Source organism: Amblyomma americanum, chromosome 3 (genome assembly GCF_052857255.1).
Source record: "Amblyomma americanum isolate KBUSLIRL-KWMA chromosome 3, ASM5285725v1, whole genome shotgun sequence".
In the NCBI taxonomy this organism is placed as follows: Eukaryota; Metazoa; Arthropoda; class Arachnida; order Ixodida; family Ixodidae; genus Amblyomma; species Amblyomma americanum.
The window spans coordinates 140190527-140216330 of record NC_135499.1 but is presented as its reverse complement, the minus strand read 5'-3'; the positions used below and the strand labels follow the sequence as shown (position 1 = coordinate 140216330).

General features: G+C 45.2%; 2 protein-coding genes across 7 annotated transcripts in view; both read right to left on the bottom strand.

Moving 5' to 3' along the window:
* Chd1 (chromodomain-helicase-DNA-binding protein 1) overlaps positions 1-7526 on the bottom strand; it is a 50450-nt gene extending 42924 nt beyond the window's left edge. For 5 of the 6 annotated variants that reach the window (XM_077658051.1, XM_077658056.1, XM_077658057.1 and 2 more), the window contains exon 1: positions 7043-7520. The gene's annotated coding sequence lies outside the window, so the exon portion shown is untranslated. Of the gene's footprint in view, positions 1-7042 lie in introns of all 6 variants that reach the window. The other variant, XM_077658054.1, reaches the window with a different exon arrangement.
* Positions 7527-7762: 236 nt separating this feature from the next.
* Positions 7763-18079, bottom strand: mRpS11 (mitochondrial ribosomal protein S11). The gene is made up of 6 exons (XM_077658058.1): positions 17724-18079; positions 16282-16409; positions 15363-15388; positions 15207-15281; positions 9564-9629; positions 7763-7930 (listed from the first exon to the last, which is right to left on the bottom strand). Exons 1-6 carry the CDS (start codon positions 17972-17974, stop codon positions 7823-7825), a joined length of 654 nt encoding a protein of 217 aa, XP_077514184.1. The 5' UTR covers positions 17975-18079; the 3' UTR covers positions 7763-7822.
* Positions 18080-25804: the final 7725 nt, after the last annotated feature.

Sequence of the window (25804 nt, the reverse complement as noted above, 5' to 3'; positions counted from 1 at the left end):
CACTGTGCTGTTTCCTTGACTCGTATTGTTTGCCCCACTCAGACGTGCCAGATGAAAGCTAGGCACTTTTGCAAGCTGGCAGCCTACCATGGAGTGCATTAACAAGGAAAAACAAAACTGTGTGACTATTCATGACCTGCTAACTTTAACAAATTCAATTTCTGCTGCAGGTTTTTTCGCGTCTGAGAAGCACTTCTCTCCGAAGAATGAGCTTTGGCTTTAAGAAAGAACCGAAATAGTAGAGCACTGAAATAGTAGAGCACTTGGTGCCACCCAGCCCCCCCATTTTTTTCCAAGGGGAAAGAGCATCACGCAAAAAACATGGAAGACAACAGGTGTTCTCTACAAGACATTTATCAAGCAAGCAAAGCCGGATAATTGAAAGCGCCTTCAAAAGTCCAGTTAGGATATTTCTTAGTGCCCACATGTGTGTTGCATTTTCAGATATCGAGGAAACTTGCTTGTAAGCACGTATGCTTCTTGGCAAGCTCCTTGTGCTACATAACAAGGCAAGGAAGCCTTCAAGCCAGCTTTAGTACTTGAAGCTGCTATCAATATTTACTAAAAGTTAAAAAGTAAACTAAACTAAAATGATGCTCAACGAAAGCAGATATCCAGGTGCAATAAGAGCACAGGACCAAGCTCGAGAGAGTAAAACTATTGTCAATACTACGGCCAGCACTCGAGTTGGCAGCGACAACCTCCTTGCCCTGCACAACCCTTATGTGCAGAACAAGGGGTGTCTGAAGCAGGATCAATCCTTCGAAGTTCCTAAAATATAGACGTCCTGGAGTTTTTCACTCCATCATCTGCACCATATACATATGCACACACGGAGTTAGCTCGCGTAATAGCAACTGTGCGCTAATCAGCACTGCACAAGTGCTGTGACAGCTGCAAAAAAAAAAAAGTACTAACAGAAGAGCAATCAAAGCATTTTCCTACCATAACCACCAATGTTCTTGCACTTACACTACCCTGCACTTAAAGGGCAGCTTCGTGGGTTTATTGAGGTTATCATATTCTAATGAAACTTGTACTGTAGGTTCTTCTCTCATTCCCGATTACTTGCCAAGAAGTTTGGAAGCCATTCAACATTTCATTCCAGTGCAAATCAATTTTATAGTTCAGTTTCCATGGCTTGAGTTCTTCAGGTAACACTGCATTTTCATTCCCCCGCTTCACTAACAAAATCTACAGGCCTGTATTAGACCGCCTTGGGCATTTTATGAAAGAACTCGCAACAGTCGCCACTTCAGCCATTTAACATGCATGCGAGTGTATTTCTAGTAATGTTTGACGTCGCCACTGCATCATGCGAAGCATCGACCCTGGCCACAGACAAGAGTTTCGGTTTGCTTTTTCCACTGTTTAAAGTGGTTCCATTCGGGTTTTGAAAAACTGGTTTGTTGTGGCAGTGAGGGGGGACTCTTGAGGAATATGACGCAATTATCGAAAAACCTTCAGAAAAGAAAAGCTTTAACTAGAAACACGACCAAATAAACTGGTTAACTACAGCCAGTTGCAGCAAGTAGCTCAGTTTCAACTGCGAAGAAAAAGCCAGAGAAGATATGGTATCGTATGTGGGGTAGACGCCATCAGGGCTGCATGTAGGAAATAAGCTGAATGTAGTGGAGAGCTCTGCATTCCACCTGAAGATCTTGAATGTGCAATGAAATTACATAGCACGCAAGTACTTTTTGTATTTTGCTCCAATATATCCAATGACGAGATGCAAGTGCAACTCGCACCATATGCACTCTGTGCATGGTGTGCAGCTGTTGGTTTTGGGACAGCCTCCAGTGTTTACTAAATGTGAGTGTATTTCTTGACCCGTAACAATAAACTGACTCGGAGGAAAAAAAAAAAGCCATGTGACAGTGAAGGCTCTCTTCACCTTCCACCAAAAAGGAGTTTTTTCAGGCAAATGTACTGCGTACATGAAAGCAGTTTCCAGACATTTTCAGCACTTCAGATTTCAAGTGCTGCAGACTTGCCGAATACTGCAATTCCAAAAGGTCGTAGGCACAAATATCTCACTGCGCACAAGGATAAGAAATCATGCAGAAGGGTCTGTCCAGCTGAAATACACATGCACCCAAAAACCATGCGGCACAAATTACATGTTACAGACTGCCTGGTCAAAGCAATTCAGAGCATTGGAACTCCACCAATGAAGTTAAAACAAAGCCAAACCCAAAACCAGGGTACCTTACACTGCATTTCCTATCAGTATACTAACTCACTGATGTCAGTTCTGTGCTAAGAAGCAACCATGTTGATACAGACGGCCAATACCTCAGCACTGCATGGAAGCTGTTTAGACCCACTCAGCATTCCAATTATAGGGTTCGCCTTTTTACTCTTTCAATCTAGTTTTGTAAAACACTTTCCAAGAAAAATCTGCAAGGTATAGAACTCTCAATGACTTCAGTGAATATGCCCAAGAAATTTTTTCAGTAGCTAAAGCTTTCCCAAGGTTAAACCTTTCAGCTGCTGTCGATTTCAAAGCATGCAGTATCTCTTTATTGAATCCCTTCGCTGGCCAAGTATACTCAGTGCATTAGTAGGTAACAAATTCTTTTCGGGCATTTCCTATACATGCCTCTCTGGTAAACACTCAAATGTCTGGCACATACAAAGCAATATTTTAGACCATGCCCAGTGAAAAATCATTACCAACTGGTGGAAATCAACCTTTCCTTAATAATTTGTGAATATCAACCAACCTTAATGCTGGAAACATTAACCACGCACTTTCAGTACAGGCCCATTGTGCCTGACCAGCCAAGGTGCCAGAGGTCTTATTGCTTTTGCACCACTGGTTTTTCTGGCCATGAAATAGTACACTGCCTTAATTGCATTAAAACACGCAGCCCTTAATGTACAAAGTGTTTTATTCAGTGTTGCAATTCAGAGCCCCAAATTTCAGCACTCGACACATTTGTGCTTCATAAACTTGGCCACAAGCTGCCGAGAGCGCTTCCGTAAGGGTAGCAGACAAGTGCTCTCCAAGAATAATGTGGTGCCACTAATACCAAGCAAGTTGTTTTTTTGAGTTTTATGGCACATAGGCAACTAAGGCCATCATGCTTCAAATGAACATGCCTGCTTGTGACAAGGAGCTCAAAGGTTTTTAATATACTGTAATTGGTTTACGAGCGTGGCTTCTTTCAGGAGACTAAACAAAATAAGATTGCGACAAATGCATTTTTGCCTAGGAGTAAGCTTGGGTGGAAAGGATCTGTTCACAGTTAAACGGAATGAATTTTTCTTACCTTCTCAAGTCTTGCACATGAAAGTAAAATGAGTTTTATTGAGAGCTCCTTTCCACATTTTTCACATATGGGTTTATCTTGTTTCACGAGAACGAATTTGTGTCAGATGTGAGTGTCCAATGCGAAGGCAACATTTTATAACTTAGATGAAGCATTCTTGGAGACATATTCCTGCATTACAAGCTGCTGTGGCACATGCATCAGCTCTTTCATTGCCAGATTCCCATGTGGCTAGGTATCCAGCATAACTTTTGTGTCCTTGAGTTTCGGCTATTAAGGTACTGCATGACATCTCTTGCAGGTACTATTGCATTTCTGAATCATCACTAATTACGCTGAGGGAGTAAACGATACTTTTTTCAAAGTTGTTTTCTACAGCCACAGAAATTGCATAGCATTCAGCACCGAGAACTGATGCACACCACGGGAACCTTACAGCACTCCAGATGTAATGTGCTGTTTTATGGGAGTCCCAAAGCGATTCAGGCTATGAGAGATGCCGTAGTGAAAGGCTCCGGAAATTTCGACCACTTGGGGGTTCTTTAACGTGCACGGACATCGCGCAGTACACGTGTCTCTAGAATTTCGCTTCCATTAAAATTCGACCGCCGTGGCAGAGCTCGAACCCGCGTCTTTTGGGTCAGCAGCAGAGCACCATAACCACAGAGTCACCACAGCAGGGCTTTAACGTGCTGTTTTAGTAGTCTATAAAAAGCTGTGCAATCTTGATATTTTTGTTTAGCACCAAGAACTCCTTTAATATGTATTTATGTGGCGTTTGCTTCTTACAAGGAGAGTTGGCGTATAATCACATAAGGTAGCAGAGGATCAGATCTCCGGGCGATACTGGGCGGCATGTCTAATATTATACTATTGGCATTTTTCTTTGAAGTAGAGTAGCAAAGGCCTAATCAACTTTATTTCTGAACAGCATTTCAGAAGTGCACTTTTGTAACCAGGGTATAACATGTATGTTGCAGTAGCAACGTTACTTTCAGTATGTACACACGACTGCTACGGTTACTGATTACATGCAAGCACTTCATCCACATGCTTGTGCATACACGTTCTCATCCTTCGAGGCAACGACTGAAATAGCGGTAAAGAAAAAGCCACATCGCGACTAGGGGGATTTGATGTTTGGATGCAATCTGCAGAATGGGTTAAGCCACGATCCTGCAAGAACCAGCTTACACGACCCACTCAATATGCATGTTCCTCACAAATGTGCTGCCACACACACGAGCAGTAACCTTTTGGAACAGGAAACTGGCAGATGACATTGTGTACATAGTATAGTTACATGCTTCAACTCATTTTACTCTGCCTGCAGAACCCATAAAACTGCCTGGTAACTTCTCACCTGCATTCACACTACATAGACTATGTTGCAACCTAAAAAATTTCAGACAAGCAGGAAAAGTGCTAAAGCTCACAAGGAGATGAAATATTTTAAGAACATGCCAGCTTTCATAGCCAAATCATGCAGAAGGGCACAATTACTGGATTACAATAAAACTCCACTGCAGTGGGTTGTTTCAGTAGCCTCCATGGCAGGAAGTTTAGTAGCTTGCTCTTGGTTCAAGTATTCATGTTGAACCGAGCACATGGGGCCGTGGCCATTGCAGAGATGTTACAGCCCACACGCTTGTTTTGCATTTCTTTGAAATCCATAAATTGTAAGATTGCCAGCTATGCCGCCTTTAGCTCTAGGTAAGCTGCAATAGGTACCAGATATGTGCATCTGAGCTTCACTAACAGATCATAGCCATATGAACTACAAAAGAACTTTGTGCTACCATGTCAAATGCCTGGTCATCTGGCTTCAATGCTACGCTACATTTGGTAGCTGGCGTGGCTTCCAGTCGTACCTACCATACTGCCTAAGCAAACAGTTCAGAAAAAAATTTACCACCAAGAAATGCAGGAGCCAAAACTCCCACCAATTAGCATCCTGGCATTTATACTGGCATGATGCCAACACAGCCCATCTCAATGCCGTGTGTCAAAGCACAATCTTATTAAAGCCTCCCTGCACTTCAAAGGCTTTCAAACCCCCTAGGGCTACCTTAACGATACCAAGAACTAGCAAGAAATTTTTCAGGCTCCTTTTAGCCCAACTGGAAAGACCTGCCCTTTCACATTATGAAATGCCTATACTCTGAAAAACTCCAAAACAGCATATCTGCAGATATATGGGGTACCACCCAACAGCCCTATGGTGCATATTGCACCCAGCGGCAACGAACATGAAAAGGCTCAACAAAACAAGGATGTCATTTCAGGCAGTACCTGTCCAGCTTATTTCAGCGAAGCCAGCATGTCGAAGGACAAAGCAGTATCCTCCATAAAAATATTGCTTCACATTACCATAAAGCAATCCCTACCTTTCAGACCTCACTTGCAGTGCCTTACCTTGCCATGAAATGAGTAGAGACGAGATTCTGAAGTTCTTGCAGCAAGCAGATGATGCTTTGGTACAAAAACTTACCTGACACTTTTTAGCCAGACCATGTGCACCAATAATGTACTATCTTCCAATATTGCCAAGGCTGAATGTGCACAAGTGAAACCACCCAGAGTAAAACGGACAACCATAACCATAGTGCAGTGTCAGGGTCAACCACGAGCACATAACTCCTTGTTGCAACCAAAATCAAACAAGAATTCTTCTGGTAGAATTCTGCACAACTATAGGTGCTCGTAATATTGCTATATGCCAATTAATTCAGCTTGACAAAGGTGCTAGTAATGCGACAGCCTACAGAGGCATGACATGGTACCCAGAATATCGAGAAGCAACTGTATAAACTACAAGCGTGCACGACTGAAATACAAGGCTCGCTAATATCACAAGCAGTGCAACTGGTAGCCTGAACGCGGACGCGTTAATGAAAGCGCTCCCAAAATGCACAGGGTCACAAACAAGAATCCCAGAAAACGTTAACGACTGCTACAACGTCCTCTAAAGCGCAGCTCTGAATGTCGAATAACCAGCACGAATGGCAGCGGTAACCAGCAACCATTCGCAAAAGGTGGCACGAATGGATGGAACTACCGTCGCGGGAGCCGAAACGGGCCCGAATGAATGGTACATGAACCCTAATTGCTAGTTACATAACGGACAAAGCGAACCGGAAAGCACCGAGGACTGTTCAGTCAAAAAACAAAGCCCGGACCTCAGCGGTGACCAGCTGCCGCTTAACCGATGGTCAGGCGCCGGCAAAACAGGCGTTATTTTCTAAAATGGGTCCACGCAAGATCGCGAATTCAACAAGGTCGATTGAAAGTCAAACAAACAAAGGATGCAAAACGTGCGTCAAAATCATGAAACACATTCAATTAACTGTGATTAGCAACGTATCAAATGATGTTCAGGCCATACAGTAATGCAGAGAGGTCGGTCGGCAAGAGAAAATCTCGGCGAGAAAAATCCTCACGCACGCTTCAGCTAAGCCACGTAGAACAATAGAGGAGGACAGGTAATGCTACAACAGACCAATAACAACTCATACAAGAAAAAGTTATGCACGAGAGGCAAGCAGCTGATCCAAAATGTCAACAAACTTCGCACATGCCAGGAAAACGGAGCCGTGCCGGACACGCCGCAGCACGCACATAGATTAGGGCAATCGCGGCTTGGCAGAAGTAGGGGGCGAGAACCAAAGGGACTAGAAATACTAACTAACCAATACTCATTAACAATTAAAATAAAAGACGATGCAACGGGGCGCCAAATTCGAAAGCAGAGCAAGGGCTCCTACCTCCCAGTGGCTGCAGGCGCTCCGTAGACGACGTGGAGGGTTAGGCCTAACACGCCGATGGGGATACGATGAACCGTCGTCGGCACAAATTCACAAGTCGAAGCACAGTTCCGGATTAAAAAGTCACTCTCGGAGTCAAAATATCAGTCCACCGCAGCACCAGACGTAAATCCCGGGGTCTCCGACCCCGAGACACGTGAAGACTTCCTGCTCAGAAGACCTTCGGGCCCGCAGTCGCCAAGATGGCTCCGCAGCCCACGGATGCCATCACGGTCGGGTCGAACAACTTCCTCGAAGGAGACTCGAATTTCTTGCTCAGCGTCCACCAAAAGCTAAATTCCACGGCACTGGGTCCGTCCCTACTACTAAACGGGCCAGCAGTTGCACGAAAAAAAAGCGCTACCGCGATCGAGAGACCTTTTTCACACGAGCTGTGCAGCTGCGCAACGTAGCCTCACAGAGACCGGTCGCCATGTTTAAAGCCGCTCCTTCCCCGTCAATGCGCTGTGACGTTGTGCGTACCGCGTGATCGCTGGGATACCGCGACTTTTTGAACATAACCCGCAGGGAACTTGCAGCGCTCCCAACGGTGAAGAAGTTTGCAACAGCGTCAGCAAACGCCGATGCGTTCTAGCGAAGTAGAAAGCCGCCAGCGTTCAAAACCACCAGCTCGTGACCACTACAGCGGTTCCGAGAGTGGTTTTAATTGTAACAAGCGAATAATAGACTAGTTTACAATTTATTTACAGCAGTAACTGGTACAGCTCAGTCATTCACAAATCAAAGTCTCTTCGCTTTGCGTGGTCTCGGACACTTTTCGGGAGCTGGTGTTCTGTCGGTGATAGAAATTACGTTGAGGCCGCCCATTTGGAGACCTTTGATGGATGCCTGAAAAGAAAAACCCCAAAAAACTGCTTTGCTTCCTTTTCCAATAAATGACTTAGCCAAGACTTCACTACAAAATCATTCCACAGCAACTGCTTGAAGCTTTTGCCTCATGCACATCACATAACCGAATACTATGAAAGGTGCCAAGGAACCAAGCACTTTTTCACTGCATGAAATAACGAATTCTACCTCATGGGGCAATGAATTTAATATGCTCACAGCCCATATTACAATAATGGTTTTAACTGCTAATAGGGATCTGTATCTCATGTATGTTGCCAAAACTAATCGTGAATACAACAATTAATCTGCATTTCATTTAGAACTAATTTCAAGAGATAGCCACGCGGCAGGAAAAAAAAACCAAATACAGTAAGCAATGAGCACTCAACTGCACACCACTTGTATTAAATGTATGCCCAATTGATTACAAATTTCTTTTCAGAGCAACATGCCATGCAAATTAATGTTTAATGTTTGTGTCACAGCTGCACTGATCCTTACACTCCATTAAATCTATTATCTGTTGCTAAGGTTCCCAGGCATGCGCACCTACAGTCCTGCACATACAATCTCTAAAAGAAACAATTACATTAAGGTGTCCAAATAAGCCAGATAACCATCAATCAATCATTAACCTCAAAGAAACCAGAATGGCGTTCATCACTCACTGCACAGCTCCATTTTCACAAAACTCAGCCCGAAAACAAGGTGGTACTGTTGGGAGCTAAGTTAAGTGGCACACCGACTTTTCCAACAAGCATTCCCTCAACATTACCATACTGCTCACCAGCACGGTAGAAGCAGTAGCAAGAACTTTCCAAACCAGTTCGCAAAAGTCCAAAGAGAAGCATTCAGACGATCTGCCTCTACCCAATGAAAACGTCTATACCATGAATATTTGCATGGCTCACTGTGATGCCTTCTGGCATTTCCGCCAAGCAGGTGCGCCGCAGATCAAAACGAGCAAATCAACATGCCTCTAGGTAGACAGCCTCAGTGCCGCCTGTCTTGAAAGCAGGCACTCCTCAAAAGTGCCGTGGCAATGAAGTATAATCAAAGCACGAGTGCCACACACGACTTCTGCTCCCAAAAGTACACAGCCTGTGAAAGCAATGAGTTGCAACATGCATGGTAATCTATAGCATGCCAATCCACACCTGCACCACCCATTTGCACAAACATGCAAACATTCTGAAGTCCGTGACAAGGAAGTTCCAATGAAACTGACCCGCACATGCTAAAGTGCTTGCCTCATTGCACCACTGGTACCTTACTCAGCACGCAACGCAAATACCTGCACACTTTCTAATGCCTCGGCAAGACTTGCCGCTTTTTAATAAACTGCACAGAGCCAGTGTGGAAAAGCAAAGTGGCCAAAATGCAGGAAAGATAAGCCCTTGCACGCTGGCCACATGCTTTACTACCTCACAGATGCTTGAATGCATTATCACAACATCCTTTACAACCTCCTCCCAAGCTGCTGCTCTTGGTGTGCAATCCCAATCAACAACAAGATCCAAGCAGTGGACCTCAGTCTCCAACTTCCTCTATGCCCCTAAACTCCTTCGCATTTTCATATGGGCATGAACCATATCAGGGCACACTATATGGTACGAGGGAGCTCACTCACCAGCCTGCCAGGACCGAGGCCCTTGACGACGACTCGGATGTTCCTTATGTCCCTCAGCTGGGCCGCCTAGATGGGACCACACCACCACTCACACAAAATGCTCGCGAGGACATGTACTTTGCAAGGAACACTCCATATGACTCCATATGATACGCAATTCTGCAAACGCAGACTAGCAAAAGCTGCCTCACAAAGAACCGACACGCATTATACCAAATGTTTTTGATATGGCCACGTTTACGCCAGACAGCTTGGTGCCATTGTTTTTGCTTAATTTGATTAGTCTAGCTGAAATCATTTTATAGCAAATGCAGTATTCAGCAACGGAAGAACATTTTCAGGGAGCAAATTAATATCCAATACGGAGCAAAGAATTTACAGAAAAAAAATCCGCCTTCAATGATTATTCAATTCTTGCGGGTTCTCAGTCACGTTGCGACTGAAAACTGCTTTTAAGGCATCAATTGCGCTTTAGACTGAATCCTGTATATATAAGGTCTTCACATTAACAAATCTGCAATTTCAGGCACTTTAAATTCATGCTTGCAAGACAACTGAAGCTGTATCAGAGCTATGACAACCCATGAAGGTATCAATTTTTGATAACGACTTCCAGCACACATTTTGCGTTGTGGGCTTGTGTATCAGCATGCAATTTTTCAGGTTTCAGTACACTAGATTAGAGAGAGGATGTTGCATCTTGTATGCGAGGAATCTTACTTAAGCATTACCAAATTACCACCAAACTTTTTTTAAAACCCAGGGAGCTGCCCTATACTGCTTATAGGTAGTATGCACTGGTGCACAGCCACGCTGCGTCGCTGTAGTGCGCCGGCCGCCATGTTTGAGGTGCACGTAGGAGACAAACTCCTGCTCCGCAAGCATTTTTTCTTCGAGCGTGGCATTTGGACTACAGTTTGGAATCCACGTGCATCAGAGATTAGGCCGGTAGTCGCTGGGTGCGTTAGACACGCGTAACTACGTCATAAACGAACGCCAAGTGGCAAAGTGCTTCCATTGGGCAGCTGCGAGTGTTAGCGCTGCTCGAGACGGTCGAGAAAACAGGCGCCGCGACAGTAACGAGAGACAGCTGCTCTCTCTCTCTCTAATAATTTAGCGCTATCAAGCTTGAGAGTGGGCCCCAAGTTTGTCGCGGATTTGGTTCCCCTCAATTTGAGGATAGAAGCTCAGATAGTGGTAAATGACAGCAGCGCTTCTATGAAACCAGAGCGCCAAATTTAGTTAAGACACATTCGCGAGGAAACGATCGAAGACCCTGCACCACTCAGCAGATGCGACGCGTCTGCAGTGCTCCTTGCATAACTGTGGACGGCTTATACCTGCGTAGGACCGTTGATTTCCCAGCTGTACTACATACCTGACCTTGATATAGTGCTTCAGATTTTAATCTTAGGTTGACCTGAGATATTTTTGGGCGAAGTGCATCCTAAACAAACGCAAGATGGCAAATTTGCTTAAATGTTGAATGAAAGGATGTGACCCCGTGCTTTCTTTTATCTTGAAGTGAATTATTCAGGCATGTGCTTAGTTTTTCTGCGGAGTCATGGCCACCCAGGCGGCATCTTTATACCGTGGACGACGTGAACTCTGCACTTGTGTCAGATTGATACTGCAAGCTCGCGAGCTGGCGCGGCAACCTCGATCCCTACCAAAACAGCACACTACTTTTCGCACCGTGCGCTGTGTTGTCAGATGCCGGCACAAAAAAGAGACACGACACTGACGAAGAGCGGACTATCAAGTGTCAGCTAGCAAGTACTCTCGTGTTGAATTTTGTCAACACGGCGCACACAGTGCAAAACAGAACTACCATTGCCCAGTTTGCTGCATTATAAGCCGCCATTGTGACAATCTACGACCGCCTTTTTCAAAACGACTGCTCCAGAGGGGCAACAAAGCTTCCCAAGTCCGGTCATGTATGCAGAGGACTCTACATAATCGGCGCCTTGTTGTCGGTATTTACCCAGTGTATTCATGCACCGCAGACGCTGCAGCGAGAGGCCGGATCACTGATCACTGCCCCACAAATGTGTCTTCACTGAATGCGACTCTCTGGTTTCATGGAAGCGCTGCAGTCATTGACCACTATCTGAGCTTCAATCCCCGAATTGAGGGGAACCAAACCCGCGACCAACATTTGCCGCGGCGCACGTTTTCTTGGCCGGCTCGAGCAGCGCTAACAAGCGCAACTGCCCCATCGAAGTGGCGTTCGTTATGCCGTAGTTACTTGCAGCTGTCGCGCCCTGCGACTACTGGCCTAATCTCCGATGCGCGCGGATTCCAAACGGCAGTCTTGAATGCGACATGCGAAGGAAACGTGCTTGCGGAGCAGGAGTTCGTCTGCTACATGCACCTCAATCATGGCGGCCTGTGACGGCACACCGCAGCGCCATTGCATACCACCTATATGCAAGTTTTGCCCGGTCTTACACCACAAAGGCCTGCAGCAATTAAAAGAAAATGCCCTCTGCTTCATGCACAAGCAGATGTCGCGTAACACGCTTCTATTCAGCACCAGCAAATGCTATGCACAGGTACTGCCCAGCTATCAGGCTCCTCCCAAACTAATTTGTAATAAACCTGACACTATCTTATGCTTCCACTGTACTGTCAAGTTGGAAGACGAGAAAGAAAGCAATTTTGAGAACATGTTTTTCATTTATAATGCACAATGCCCCGGACAAAAAACATGACAAAACAAGCAAAAACCTGGCTAATGAATAGCTCAGTGCTGTAGAATGTCCCCATGCTTGTGTAGATAGTTGCATTACGCAGCCGGCCAATTGCACAGTACAGCACACTTTCAATTACGAAATTGCTAACTATCAAATGAAGTAAAAATGGGGCCATGGGAACAGAGGAATGAATGGATGCCAGCAACAAGTGAGGTATCGCCAGCCTACTAAACAGGCAAACTCACACTGAAGCCAATTTCACACTTCTTTGCAAACATTGTGAACCTTTCCATATTCAAGTATATATCCGGCAGTTGCCATTACACTTTTCGCTCCTTCCATCTTTACCCAGACTCACTGTCAAAGAATCAGCAAATCTTAATCCGTATGATGCTGTTATTCATCCTAGCAGCACATATCAAGCTTCCAACACTATTTAAAAATACCCCCACCCCCCTCACATGCCACTAAGGTTCACGAGTCAAATATTGGTAAACAATACTTGCAATTATTCTTCACGTTAAATTTGCTTTTGCAGCTCAATGCATGTGCACCTAGGCTACTAGATTAGCATTAAAAGCACAAACAGCACCAAATACAAGTATTAAAATAAATACTATTAAATTACTTACAATAAAGCTACACAGTACGCAGGCAGGCAAGGCCCTGGTCAGCATGATGAAGAAAACTGCCCACGGTTCAAACGGCGATCACCCAGGTGATAGGATTGGTTTCGTTTTATGGGGTTTAATGTCCCTAAGAGACCCGGGCTACAAGAGACACCGTAATGGAAGGCTCCGGAAATTTCGACCACCTAGGGTTCTTTATAAACTGACATCGCGCAGCACAGCCTTTATAATTTTGCCTCCACAGAAATACAACCGCTGTGGCCAGGATCAAACCCACGTCTTTCAGGTCAGCAACCAAGCACCATAAGCACCGAGCCACCTTGGTGGCTCCAGGAAACAGGAGAGGAGACTAATTTACGTACACCGGCTAATCAGGTTCAAGCTCTTGAATTAGTAACTGCACAAATACGAAAATTAGTAGGACACTTAAGCTTTGCCTTAAGAGTAGACAAGATAGCACCTTTTTTTTTCTCCTTTTCTTTCTCATTTCTCACATATTACTAATGCACTATCACAATAATCGATTAGGATTACAATTACTGATTCGATTTTTCCACGCAATTTCTGATGCCTAATTAGAATGTTTTTTAATTATTACAACATCAGTACATATCCCAAACACGTTCCTTAGTCATACACGCCACAATGCGTTCACTAGGTGCCCCTCTAACGTGCTTGAACCAATAACCCTTCATGGCCTATGTACTACGTGCCCTGACACGCGGAGGGCTTGGAATCAAACCCCAATGGCGGCTATTTATATTTAATTATTTACTTCTATATTGCGGAATTTTTTTTCCCGACTGAAGCAGGATGACTGCCAACACTGGGTTTTTAGCAGAATGAGCTCCTTGAGCTACCATGTAAAATTGGTATTCCGCACAATGCTGCACTTCCCTCGTTCTTTTCTCTCATCCTGGTGGCTTCCCATCCAGTTTCCCAGCAGGCTGGGTTCAAAATTGCATCCAACACTACTTTTCACCGTATTTGATGTAGCTGAAGACGGACGTCTACTATTTTATTTCCTGCAGAACACTACACAACAGTGCCCAAAAGCAGCTGCATGTACTCCTTTGCAAAAACGCCAGGAAACACAAACAATGGGATAAGGAAAAGCCTGCTATATTTCTACTCTCTCAATGCGCTCTTCTACATGCTCAGTGGTGGTCCAGCCATTACAAGTTCTGGAGCAATTTTTGGAGCAGAAAAATATTCATTTTGAAGCAGCTTTTTATCAAAACGATAATTCTGAAGCAACCCGGGAGCAGCACAAACGGTATAAAGGAGTCACTCAGAACAGTTTGTTACTAATGCGATCAAGTTTAGCCATGAGTAGCTAGGACGAAAAAAAAAAAACATTTTATTAATGCTGGCACTGTCTTGCATGCAAGTTCAACCAAGCAAGTTGACAAAGTCCAAAGGACACCTTGAACCATTCTTCTTTCATGTTGGCACTATCTCAACACTTCTTGGAATTTTTTTACAAATTCACCAAGCTCGCGAGGTGAATCAGCAAGGCTGAAATTCCCTTGTTCCAACAAAGTGTGACCTCGTTGGAGCTGCTCCAAGCATTCGCTCTTCAACCCAGAAGATGAGACTTCTTCAGCCCACTTCAGGGTTGACTGACATGACGCAACCTTTGCTGCACTCTAAACAAAAAGTGTGCCGGAAGCCACGCGCTTTCGCAAAGACTACTGGGAGTCTTGGGTCGATGTCGCAGCCAATAGTAACACTGGGTGCAGCGGCGTCGCCTGCTGTGCATGCGCAAGCACACCGAGACAGCGGTCAATTAGGAGCGGGGGGAGGGGAGGAGCGAGTCAGATTCAAAAAATCTGACTTAATCGCCTCTACCGCGAGTTTTTTCCTTCCTCCATGGGCACGAATGAACTTGCTAAATTCTACCACAAGCCAGCGCACCCTGGATTGCCAACGCGCTGAAATTTTTTAGTAGGTTGCCAACTGAAAGCTTTAGCTAAATGGCTCCAAAAATGGTCGTTTTCCCGTGACCGCGTCTTCTTTTTGGCGCAGCTAAGGCACAATATTGATCAACTTGCCGCTTTTAGAGGAGACTGGAGCACCAAAATGCAAATGTATCAGAATGGTGCAAATGGAGCAGCTGGACCACCACACTGCATGTGTGCATTTGTTTATTACAGTAGCCACACCAACTTCAGCACCTTGTTTAATATTTCCTACACTGAAAACCTGGCCCCAATGAAAAGCAGTAGCTGCTCTTTATGACTGCTGGCCAGCGTCGTGTAACGAACTTAAATGATAACATGTTGCAGCTATGAAGTGAAAGTGGCAACACTACTCACATGGCAGAAGCTTAGAGCTGCAGCCTGTGCAGCAACTGTTGTGCCCTTCCTGGCATTTCTGTAGCCTTCAGTGCCCTGGCAAGTGAAAAAAGTTTTGTGAAGCAAAAATAAAAGCAAGCCTGCGCATGTATTGAAAAAACCCCGAATCATACTTACACCAGATTTCTGTGTTAAGCACTTTCCTGCATTGCAGACCCAGTGGGAAATGCAAAATAAAAAAGTTGTAATTAGTACACATTATTGCACAAAGCCTTATGTATACAAACCTTCAAAGAGGAGCTCACTCTGCATATACACACAAAAAAATGCAATGCTGACGCTAGCACCAAACACTAACCATTCACTAAAACCACACATGCATTCCAGCTACAAATAAAAACACAGCCAAACAAAAGACAATTCAGCAAGAACAAATGGAGCATATCAAAGTCCTGCTCAAGAAAGAAGAAAATGGCCAAAACAAATCTTGCAGCAAAAATAAGAAAACACCACATATATAAGAGATGGCAACTAAACATGAGAGTTTGCACAAAAAGTACAAAGACTGAAGTTGCCTACCAACATTCTTGTACCTGGCATTCGTGCCAGCCCCAGAGACAATGCACCAAGCACACTGCTAGCTTAGGGCTGGCATAGCAAGCTAGGCCTTTTTGCTGTCCACAGCTGAGTTTGTCTAGCAGCAGCACACAAGTCTGCAGAGACAGCAATAGCTGTGGATGTACAGCTTCCCAAAACAGAAGGAGCTCTCTGCAGGGGCTCATTAAGCTGAACTATTTTAAACATTTCAGTTGAGAGCTCTTACCAGGACTAGATAGAACACAAGCATTCGAGAATACAGTAAGAGTGAGTGCAAGCATTCACTAAGACAACTGCAAGAAACTAAGTTTGACAAATTAAACTACTTTCTTCATTTTTACGCACACACATTAGCCAATGCAATTATCAAGTGCGCTTTAGGGGGCAATAATCAAAAACGAGAAGAAATTAAATCAGAATATTAATGAAAGAAAAATGGCAATATTCATGCCACTGCAAAGCACAGGCAACAAATGAGTGTTACCTTGATTTCACGGACCTGATGCTTCGACCAGTGTCATTAGCGTGTTGTTCAAACTGCACTTGATGTAACAGACTGGGATGTCTCTGAAAGGAATGCCATCGAACAACCGGTTCGGCGTGTCTTCATCAGGAAACATGGACCACCTTAACAGGAAAAAAATAAGGCATCAGAAATTGATGGACCTGAGCGAGCACAAGCTACCCCGTGTATTTCGTGCGCTTGCGAAAGTACAAAACAATGACCGATCCTACTTGTTATAACGCCTCACCTAAATTTTATGACTCGCGGGTATCATCTGCTAAGAAAAAAAAGTTACGCACAAGCAAAAATAAATTAAAATGACGCAAGCGTGGCTTGGAGCTGCAACGTGCACAAAGTACACAATTCAGGGAAGTTAATGCAAGTTGACTAAAGCTTGCTAGAATGACAAAATCTGTCAATGCGCTAGTTTACTGCGCCCACACGTCAAAACGAAGCGACAAGAGTGCGAGACGAGTCAACTAGATCACTACTACGTCACTTAGAATTAAACCAGAAACTTCACAAAAACCACAGCCAAACACCCAAAAACGAACAAAAACCGCCCGCACGGAGAATCTGAGGAACGTATTCAGTCAACCAAGAACCTTAGCCGGATAACATGGCACACAGCAGTGCCGGGCTCAAACGAGCTAATCCTATGAACGGTGCATGAACAATCGCGGCACGTTAAGCGGAGGGCTAGACGAGCCCGTAGGACGCTTATGCTGCACAAGAAACGCCCAAAACGCTCCTGCCTCGAAGTTTTCTAGCACAACTGAAGGGCCGAAAAAGTGATGGAATGCTGCATCGGCCACAGCCACGCCAAGATAAGTCCTACATGAAACTAGCTTTTCGCTGGAATAATGCTGGGCAGCCAACGAATAAGCCTAGTCAACAACCAAGGCTATGGTCTCCAACCCAAAGTTCTGAACGCTGGGCGCAAAAGGGTCGGCGTAAGGCAGACGGGGGCAAAAAAATGGCACCGCATCTCTGTCCTAGAAATAAAGTAGCCTATGGATGTCCGCTTGAAACGGCGCACTGCTCGGCGGTTCAGCCTGCCCCTAGCGACGGCTCACCAACGGGGCTCAAGACTACTAACGTTAGAAATGACGAATGCTGAAGGCAGCAAGGACAACGCCCAATGCGTTCCAAAATGTAAAATCGGGCGATCAAAAGACGAGTAACTGTACATTTGCGGTCACTGAGAAGCATAAAACGAAACCACAAGGTCGGTGCGATGCCCTGCCCGCCTAATCGCGGCTTCCCCAAGCCTGTGGCCACGAGACAAAGGCCCCTAACGCCATTTTCTGCAGCTCGAGCGGGGAGGCCGCCCTGCCACGTAGTCGGATAGTATTACATGGGCACAGGCCAGCAACATTACTAACGTTCCCCGAGCTAGTTTCGGGGATCGCAAGAGAGCGCACAGCAATACTTACTCCATGTGAGACGGATCGAGGTCGACCAGCTTCTCCCCTAGCGTGCCTTCGTCTTTCTTGGGCAGGGACGCCATCATTGCCTTCCTGTCCTCGGCTTTGCGAAGCAGACATGTTGTGCACAAAGCTCGGAACGGACTCTGAGCACATTGCGCGGCAATTGCGCGCGCGCCGAGCGTGTAACGGTTTCCGAACAACTCTGAACTAAATCTAAGACCACGTACAGCACTTAAAACATATTTTAACCGCGACATTACTTACTACGGTCGCCTACCACTCGCCGACGACACGCAACGCACGTCCGACGCCTTCCACACCTAGGACAGGACAGAGGTCACGAGTTGCCGCCAGGAGGCAGTCGTGCGCTCCGTTTCACGTTCAGGCTTGGCAGAACAATTTAAAAGTGCTTCATAAGAGCAGCAAAGAAAAAAACTTAGCGCTAGTGTTTAGTTAACATAAAAATTATTTGGACAATAATATTGTTAGTCGTTATTTGTGGCTGCTACTGAATTACTGCAAAAAGAGCGCGAATTAAGCAAAATACGTAAGCAAATGCTGGATAATTGATTTCGTTTATTAGCTAACAGACTCAACTCTTGCCGACGTAACGTGGTATGTGGTTACGCCGTTTTACGTTACATTGAACTCTTAAACCCATGTTTTAAGAATTGTCTCGGAAATCAAATTTTGGCAGTGCACGACCTCAGCACGATTTTTCAGTTTCAGCTTTCGTTTTATACTTAGCATTTCGTCCTTTTGCCATTCTCGTTTTTTTTTTTTCCTTTTTACAGCAATGCCTAGCTGTTGCGCCGTCAACTGCATGACGAGACCAGCAAAGTCTTCGGTAAAGGCGTTTCAAAAATTAGGGTCCAATGCATCGCAATGGGACGCCACTAGCAGACGACAGGACGTCGCTCGTGCCTCGTCTGCTCAGCTCTGAGTCGTCCCGATGCGCTAGCGTAGCCAACTCTGCTCTTTGTTGTGATACACGTTGTCGCGCTCTAAGCCGAAGTTATACCACCAATGGGGGATAAATTTAAGAAAGAATAGGTAGAAACCTTCAGTAGGCAGCCGACTTTGCAGCGACCATTTCACCTAAAGTCACTAGATAAAAATTTTATTTAGTGACTCTAATTTTATTTAGACCGAACCGAGCTAGGGCGAGGCCACAATCTGGTGAGGTGCCGTCGGTGTTCTGCTGGTTCACATTAGCGCGTCCAAAATGTACAGTGTTGCGCGTTTTTATCGTGAACACTTTAAAAAATTTCCCCGCCTCAACCGCTGGCTCATTTGCCGTGAAACTGCACACAGAGCTTGCGTATTCTGGTAACTTTTGTATCGTAGCAAGTTTGACAACGGTACTTATTTAGTTGAGCCGTGCATGATGCGAAAACATAATCGTCTACGTACAGATCGGCAACCAAAACCCGCAGACGACGCTTTTTCGCTGCAGGGCGGCAGTGGCGCCATCTGTTTCCGGCAGTGCAAAGCGTCAAGCGCCGAGACGAGCGTTGCAAACAATATTTTTAGATTGGTAAAGCCTCTTTAAATCTGTTTTTCTGATGTTTTTTCCGCTCAATTAGCCGAAAATGTTGCAAGCGCTTCAGTTGAAGCAGATTGGATTGGAAAACATTTAATTCGTCAGAAAAGGCAGAATGCAGACGATCCGTGCTAGGTGGCTATCGGTCCACGGCTGACAGCGACCTGGGTAGCCCATTCAATGACTCGGGTTTGAACTCCCAAGTCTGAGCTGACCAACACGGCCTCCCACTGCTCGAGAGTAGGAACCTGTTTAATACCCGTGTTACACGGGCGTTTTCAACGACAGTTCAGTTAACCGCCAGTTGAGGATTTCAACTGCCGTTGAACTCAACTGGAATCGCCAGCTGTTACACGAGCACTTCGCGTTCAGTTCAGTTAGCACTCTAACCACATGTCCTCGCGTCTAGAGCGAAGTTTAAATAAGAAAAAAAGCAGTGTGTGCATTTTTTCTTGTTGTAAATGATCGTAGTGTATATATTATTTACTATAGTGACAATTATTTTTGTGTACTTTTTGCTTTGCGGTAGAAATTTACGGGTTCGAAGCACACTGAGCCAAGACAATCCAGTAAGAGGGCAAGTTTTTCGGTCCGTAGGTCGCCATCTTGTCAGTTGGCCGTTCAACTGGGATCCCCGATCTCAGTCGAACTCAACTGCCGTTGAGATTTCAACGGCAGTTAGCACTGCCGTGTAACACCGCTAACTGCAGTTCAGTTCAACTGAGAATCAACTGAACTGCCGTTGAATACGCCCGTGTAACAGGGGTATTAGAGATTTCGGGGGCGGCTACTTTTTACAATTCCACAATAGGTGATCATAAGTGGCTAAATCACCACATAATGTACATGCAGGGTCGTATTCACCGGGGTAGAATTTTGACAACAGGTAAGGCGTCATGAAGGATCGCGTCTGGAGTCGCCTCCAAGTGGTCTCCTGCTCCCTATTAAAGGCTTTGTCTGGAGGAGGGAATATCCTCCTATCAAGTTTAAAATGATTAGTAATATGGTGAAAAGATGATAGGCCGTCCTTCGAAAAACTCTCATCAACGACAGCGTCCCCTGCTCGGCTGACGAATCCTCGAGCTGTTATGTGTGCCGCTTCGTTACCAGGGTTCCCCGAGTGACCCGGGACCCATATCAATTCAATAATTCTGTCTAAGTCTTTGGTTCGAACCAATATGCTCATTGCTGCCTGAGAAATTCTGCCCCTCGCATAATTGCGTATGGCAAATTTAGAGTCGCTGAGTATAGTAGTAGCTTCTGTGTTAATGATAGCAAGGGAGATTGTCGCCTCTTCTGCCGTTTCCGAGGATTTCGTTATGGTAGTGCCGGAGACTATCAGTTTATACCTTGCGTATCCACCGCCGTTAGTGCGAACGCTTGTTTCTGGGGATATTCTGCGGCATCTACATATACTGCATGTTCATCTTGGTTGTATATGTTGTGTAGAGCTTTTGCCCTAGCCCTTCTTCTCCCCTCGTGGTGAGCAGGATGCATATTCTTAGCTAGTGGCTTAACTCTTATTACCTTAGCGATGCGTTTAGGTATCTGTGTTTTGGTATCTTGGGGTGGCAACTGAAGCAGACGAAACGGCCGGAACGGCATATTCAAAGGGCCGCGCTTCTCGAAACGCTCGACTCGGCGGCCTTGTCGTGACGCTTTCGACTGCCAAAAACAGATGGCGCCACTGCCGCAGTTTAGCGAAAAAACGTCGTCTGCGGGGTTTGGTTCGCCGACCTCTACGTAGACGATTGCGTTTTCGCATCATGCACAGCTCAACTAAGTAGGTACCGTTGTCAAACTTGCTACGATACAAAAGTTACCATAATACGCAAGCTCTGTGTGCAGTTTCACGGCAAATGAGCCAGCGGTTGAGCGGGGAAACTTTTTAAAGTCTTCACGATAAAAACACACAACACTGTATATGGCACTGCTTTTTCGACGGAGCGTATCAAATACTGTTTCGTGCTGTAGCAAATTAATAATAATAATAATAATTGGTTTTTGGGGGGAAAGGAAATGGCGCAGTATCTGTCTCATATATCGTTGGACACCTGAACCGCGCCGTAAGGGAAGGGTAAAGGAGGGCGTGAAAGAAGAAAGGAAGAATAGGTGCCGTAGTGGAGGGCTCCGGAATAATTTCGACCACCTGGGGATCTTTAACGTGCACTGACATCGCACAGCACACGGGCGCCTTAGCGTTTTTCGTCCATAAAAACGCAGCCGCCGCGGTCGGGTTCGAACCCGGGAACTCCGGATCAGTAGTCGATCCGGAGTTCCCGGGATGCCAGAATGGGCTTTTATTCGTGATGCTTGGTGCAGTTGACTTCAAACAGCACTGAAACTGCGCCAGCTCAGGATTTCCGCGCCATCGTTCGCCTTTTCTTTGCTACATGAAAATTCAGTTTTAAGATGACGTGGCCTCATCGTCATTCCACTACTTCCCCTAATTACGCTCGGAAGACAAGAGCCAGATAAGAACATGCGTGTTTAATGCACGTACCCCTTTGCCGCGGCAGGGTGAGACGTACCTGCATGCCTGTTTTCTTCGGTTTCTGTGAAATTACAGGGTTCCCCAAAAAATGCTCACATATCTTGCGTTAGCTTGCTTATTCCTTTAATTGATATTACAGTGTACGTGACACGAAAACAACGCGAATAACTGAGGACGGAAGGGCGAAAGACTTTTGCACATATTATTATTATTATTATTATTAAATATACAGCAGACACTGAACTTCCGAGACATGCCACCCAACTTCCGGTGGCTTCACTTGCGCCCACTTCGGAAAGCGGGAATGCGGCATCCAAGTGGAGATCACTGATGCCCACACAGGGGGATTGGCCAAGGGTACAGAGTTTCTTTCAGATTATTTTTTTAATGGACAAACATACCCAGCAATTCCGGACACAGCCACTTTTGAGCGGGGAAACAGTTTATGAACGCATTTTTTTTAATATAATGTAAAATTTGTAATTATTGTAAAAAAAAAAAATATCGTGTCTCCTGGTTGCGCACAAGCCCACAAACACTGTTGCGCTTTGCCTACCTGTTCCCAAAGAGCGGCCGCCGAGAGAAAGAGCCCAAGGCATTGTCTGCAAAATTCCATGCGCCGACTGCAAGCTGCATCGGCGAAACCAAAAATTTTTAAGGAAAGAATTCGGCAACATAAAAACGACGTCCGCAAATTCTCAAGAGAGCGCAATCCAGTAGCCGAACATTCCGAGGACTCCGACCATAGAATCAACTTCCAAGAAACCTGCATCCTCGGAACCGAAACAAATTACCACAAAAGGCTCCTTCTGGAATCCTGGCATATCCAAACCACCCCGAACAATATCAACCGCACAAAAGGAAACCTGTCCCCAGTATATGCCCAGGGGCTTCGCTCTTCAACTCAACGAAAAAAAAGTCGCCCTTCACCACCTCCCTGCAGTGCGCCAGCGTGACTAACAGCCTAAACCCCCTCCCCCGCGACTTTCGCGTCACAGCTGTCATTCCTTTGACACCCCACCACCTCCCCTCCATACTTAAAAGACGCTAGCTACTGTCACCCCTGATGGAGGAGCCGAGTCGGCTTCGAAACGTTGGGTTAAGTTAAAATTTTTGGTTGGAGATGTGCAGTTCATTATAAACAATCAATATATCACCAGATCACCCGACGGCAGTCTCATAATTTTTTTACTATTCACGTTTTTGCTATCGTTAAAAGCGTTCTTTATTGATTTTCTATGGCAGTCTTAAAGGGTCGCTGAAAAGGGTGTTTGAGGTTGCCTATAAAATGCTCGCATTATGTAGAGTAAGGGCCAAAGAGTGGTCATGCCGCGTACAAGACCTCAAAAGCGAGCCGATAATTTACAATACAATTTTTAAAACTCCGGCTTCCGCGCCTGGCGGCGACCTGCGGTGCTGGGCTAGGGTCCCTAGAAATACTTAGGGACCCTAGCTAGGCTTTCGCCGGAATCCGCGGTCGTTACGTCATGTAGCGCTCATTACGTCAGCAGCAGACTGCTAGCGGTTGCCGAGAGAGGGAAAGGCGCGAAAACGCGGAAATTCAAATTTTGACTACAGATAACTCAGCTTCCACAAAACGCATCTAAAAAATTCTTTCTGGGGGATATTTGTGAAGCGGCGTCCTTTAGCATCCTAGGCACATTGCATCTTTGTTGGGACCCCTTTCACAGCCCCCTTAACTGATCAATGCCATCGCTGCTAACACTTTAAAAGAAATATTTTGTACATATCAGAATAATGGACCATTGCCTTCAATATTTCCATAGCAATGTCTTACAATTTCCCAACTGTCAAAATGTTTGCCCGTGAAAGCTGGACTTGAATAAAATGAATGCTGGGGAAGAGGGAAGTAAACAAAAATTAACGGGGCACTTTGGCGATCTAATGTGCGCGACACAAAAGCCTTTCTATGGCCCGATAGTTTTTCATTGTTTTCTTTGCTTTACCTTTTATTTCTTTTTGTTTTTAAATTTTAGGGCATTATTTTCAGTTTTACTTTTAACTTTTTCATTTTTACAAATTATTGACAAATTACTAATTAATGCCTAATTATTAATCACCAGGTGGTCGAAATTATTCCGGAGCCCTCCACTACGGCACCTCTTGCTTCCTTTCTTCTTTCACTCCCTCCTTTATCCCTTCCCTTACGGCGCGGTTCAGGTGTCCAACGATATATGAGGCAGATACTGCGCCATTTCCTTTCCCCAAGAAAATTAATTATTATTATTATTACTTAACAATTGCTAAGAGTATATGGGTTATAGCAATTATGTCATTGATGACATCATAGTGTGACAGATTTCACGGACCATGGACATATAGTAGAGAGGGCCATACAAAGAATTAAAAATAATATTGCCCAGCCCGGCGGACCATCGACAGTGGGATGGACCAATCTAGGTGGTATTGGATGGACGGACAACGTTGAGCCACTAAAGGCTTTGGCCTTAAAAAGAAGAAAAGACAACAAAATAAAACGGGAAACATAACGCACGCAGGAGATGGACACTGTGGGGTTTGTAGCCGAGTGATGATGATGATAATAACTGAGAAAAAAAGAAGACTGGAGAAAGTAGCACCATCAAGTACCTTGCCTCGAACTGTTCATGCGAATGCCATCTCAAAGCTTTTCGCAACTTATTGTGCAAAGAAAGAAGTTTTGCAAAGGAAAGGGAAGAAATTATGAAAGAATCTGTGGCCTATTAGCGCTTCTACACAGGGGCAGATTATGGTTCACTCCTTTTTTTTGGGGGGGGGGCATTTATTTGAACCATGCATTTCTTGGACTGCTTTCACCGAAATAATGGAGTACAGCATGATTTTCACATATAACACTTCTGGCTTGAGGGGAGTGGTGCTATTGCACCCCCAATGGCCCCTACTTCAATCCGCCCCCTGCGTTTTAGCACGGAACAGGTGGTCAAATTTGCATGCAGGGTCCGCACTGGCATAACCCCTAATCAGTGGCAGGCTGTCCTGCTCTAAGCAGTCCCTGATAGCCACAAATAGCTCATAAACTGCCGCCACATATGTAGCAGCTTCGACCTATGGAATTCTGAAACAGAGAACCACTGGTTTCATACAACAATTCGCGAAGATATTTTGCTGTGTATAAGAAGCCAGTGGAAGAGTTAAAAAGTGTTCTGTCGTGGTCAGCTGGCCCGACCCAGGCAAAAAACAAGAAAACATTGGGTCCAATTGGGGATTCCAATGGATGACATGCGAAATGAGCAGAGCCATGAGAGCCATCTCTTAGCGCTCCTAGAACTAGGTCCTGAAACTTGGAGGCTAACGATAAGGCTTGATATTAAACTGAGGATAGCATTGCAAGCTACAATAAATAAAATGATAGGAGCACCGAGACAGGAAGAAAGAAAAATGGACCAGAGAGTGAACATGCGGTAACGATACTTGAGCTGAAATAATAAAAAAGAAATGGGACTTTGTTAGGGCATGTAATGCAGAGAACAGGGAACTGTTCAGACAGAGAGAACAGGTAACAGGTAACTTGGGCGACAGAGTGGACTCCATGAGAAGGAAAATGTAGCGGGGACCAGCGACTCGGGTGGAGAGACGGGATTAGGAAATTTGCAGCGAAAGGTTGGCCCTCTGGCTGGCACAGGATATGGCTAAATGAATACCAATAGGAGAGCCCTTTGTCCTGCAGATGCCTTGAATGAGATAACAAAGAGAATAATCTTAGTTTACAAAACTTGCTGTTTTTGGATAGGCGAACAGCTGCCAGATATTCTGCTGAAATGTTGAATAGAGAATTCACACACCCAATACCTTTCTAGCGTGCTTTTTCTTGGCCAAACTTCACCCGTCGTTTCTTTATTTGGCTTCATTCATCACAAGTGCTGTAGACCATTCATGCAGTGCAAAAGTGTGCATTTCCTGAAAAATGGCCCTTTTTTAGTGAAGTTGTGCTTATTCTTACTATGGCCCCAAAGCCATTGTTGGTGCTGTTGCAAGTGTTACATGGATTACTTGCAGGTCACAATGGCATTAATAAGGCTGCTAAAAACT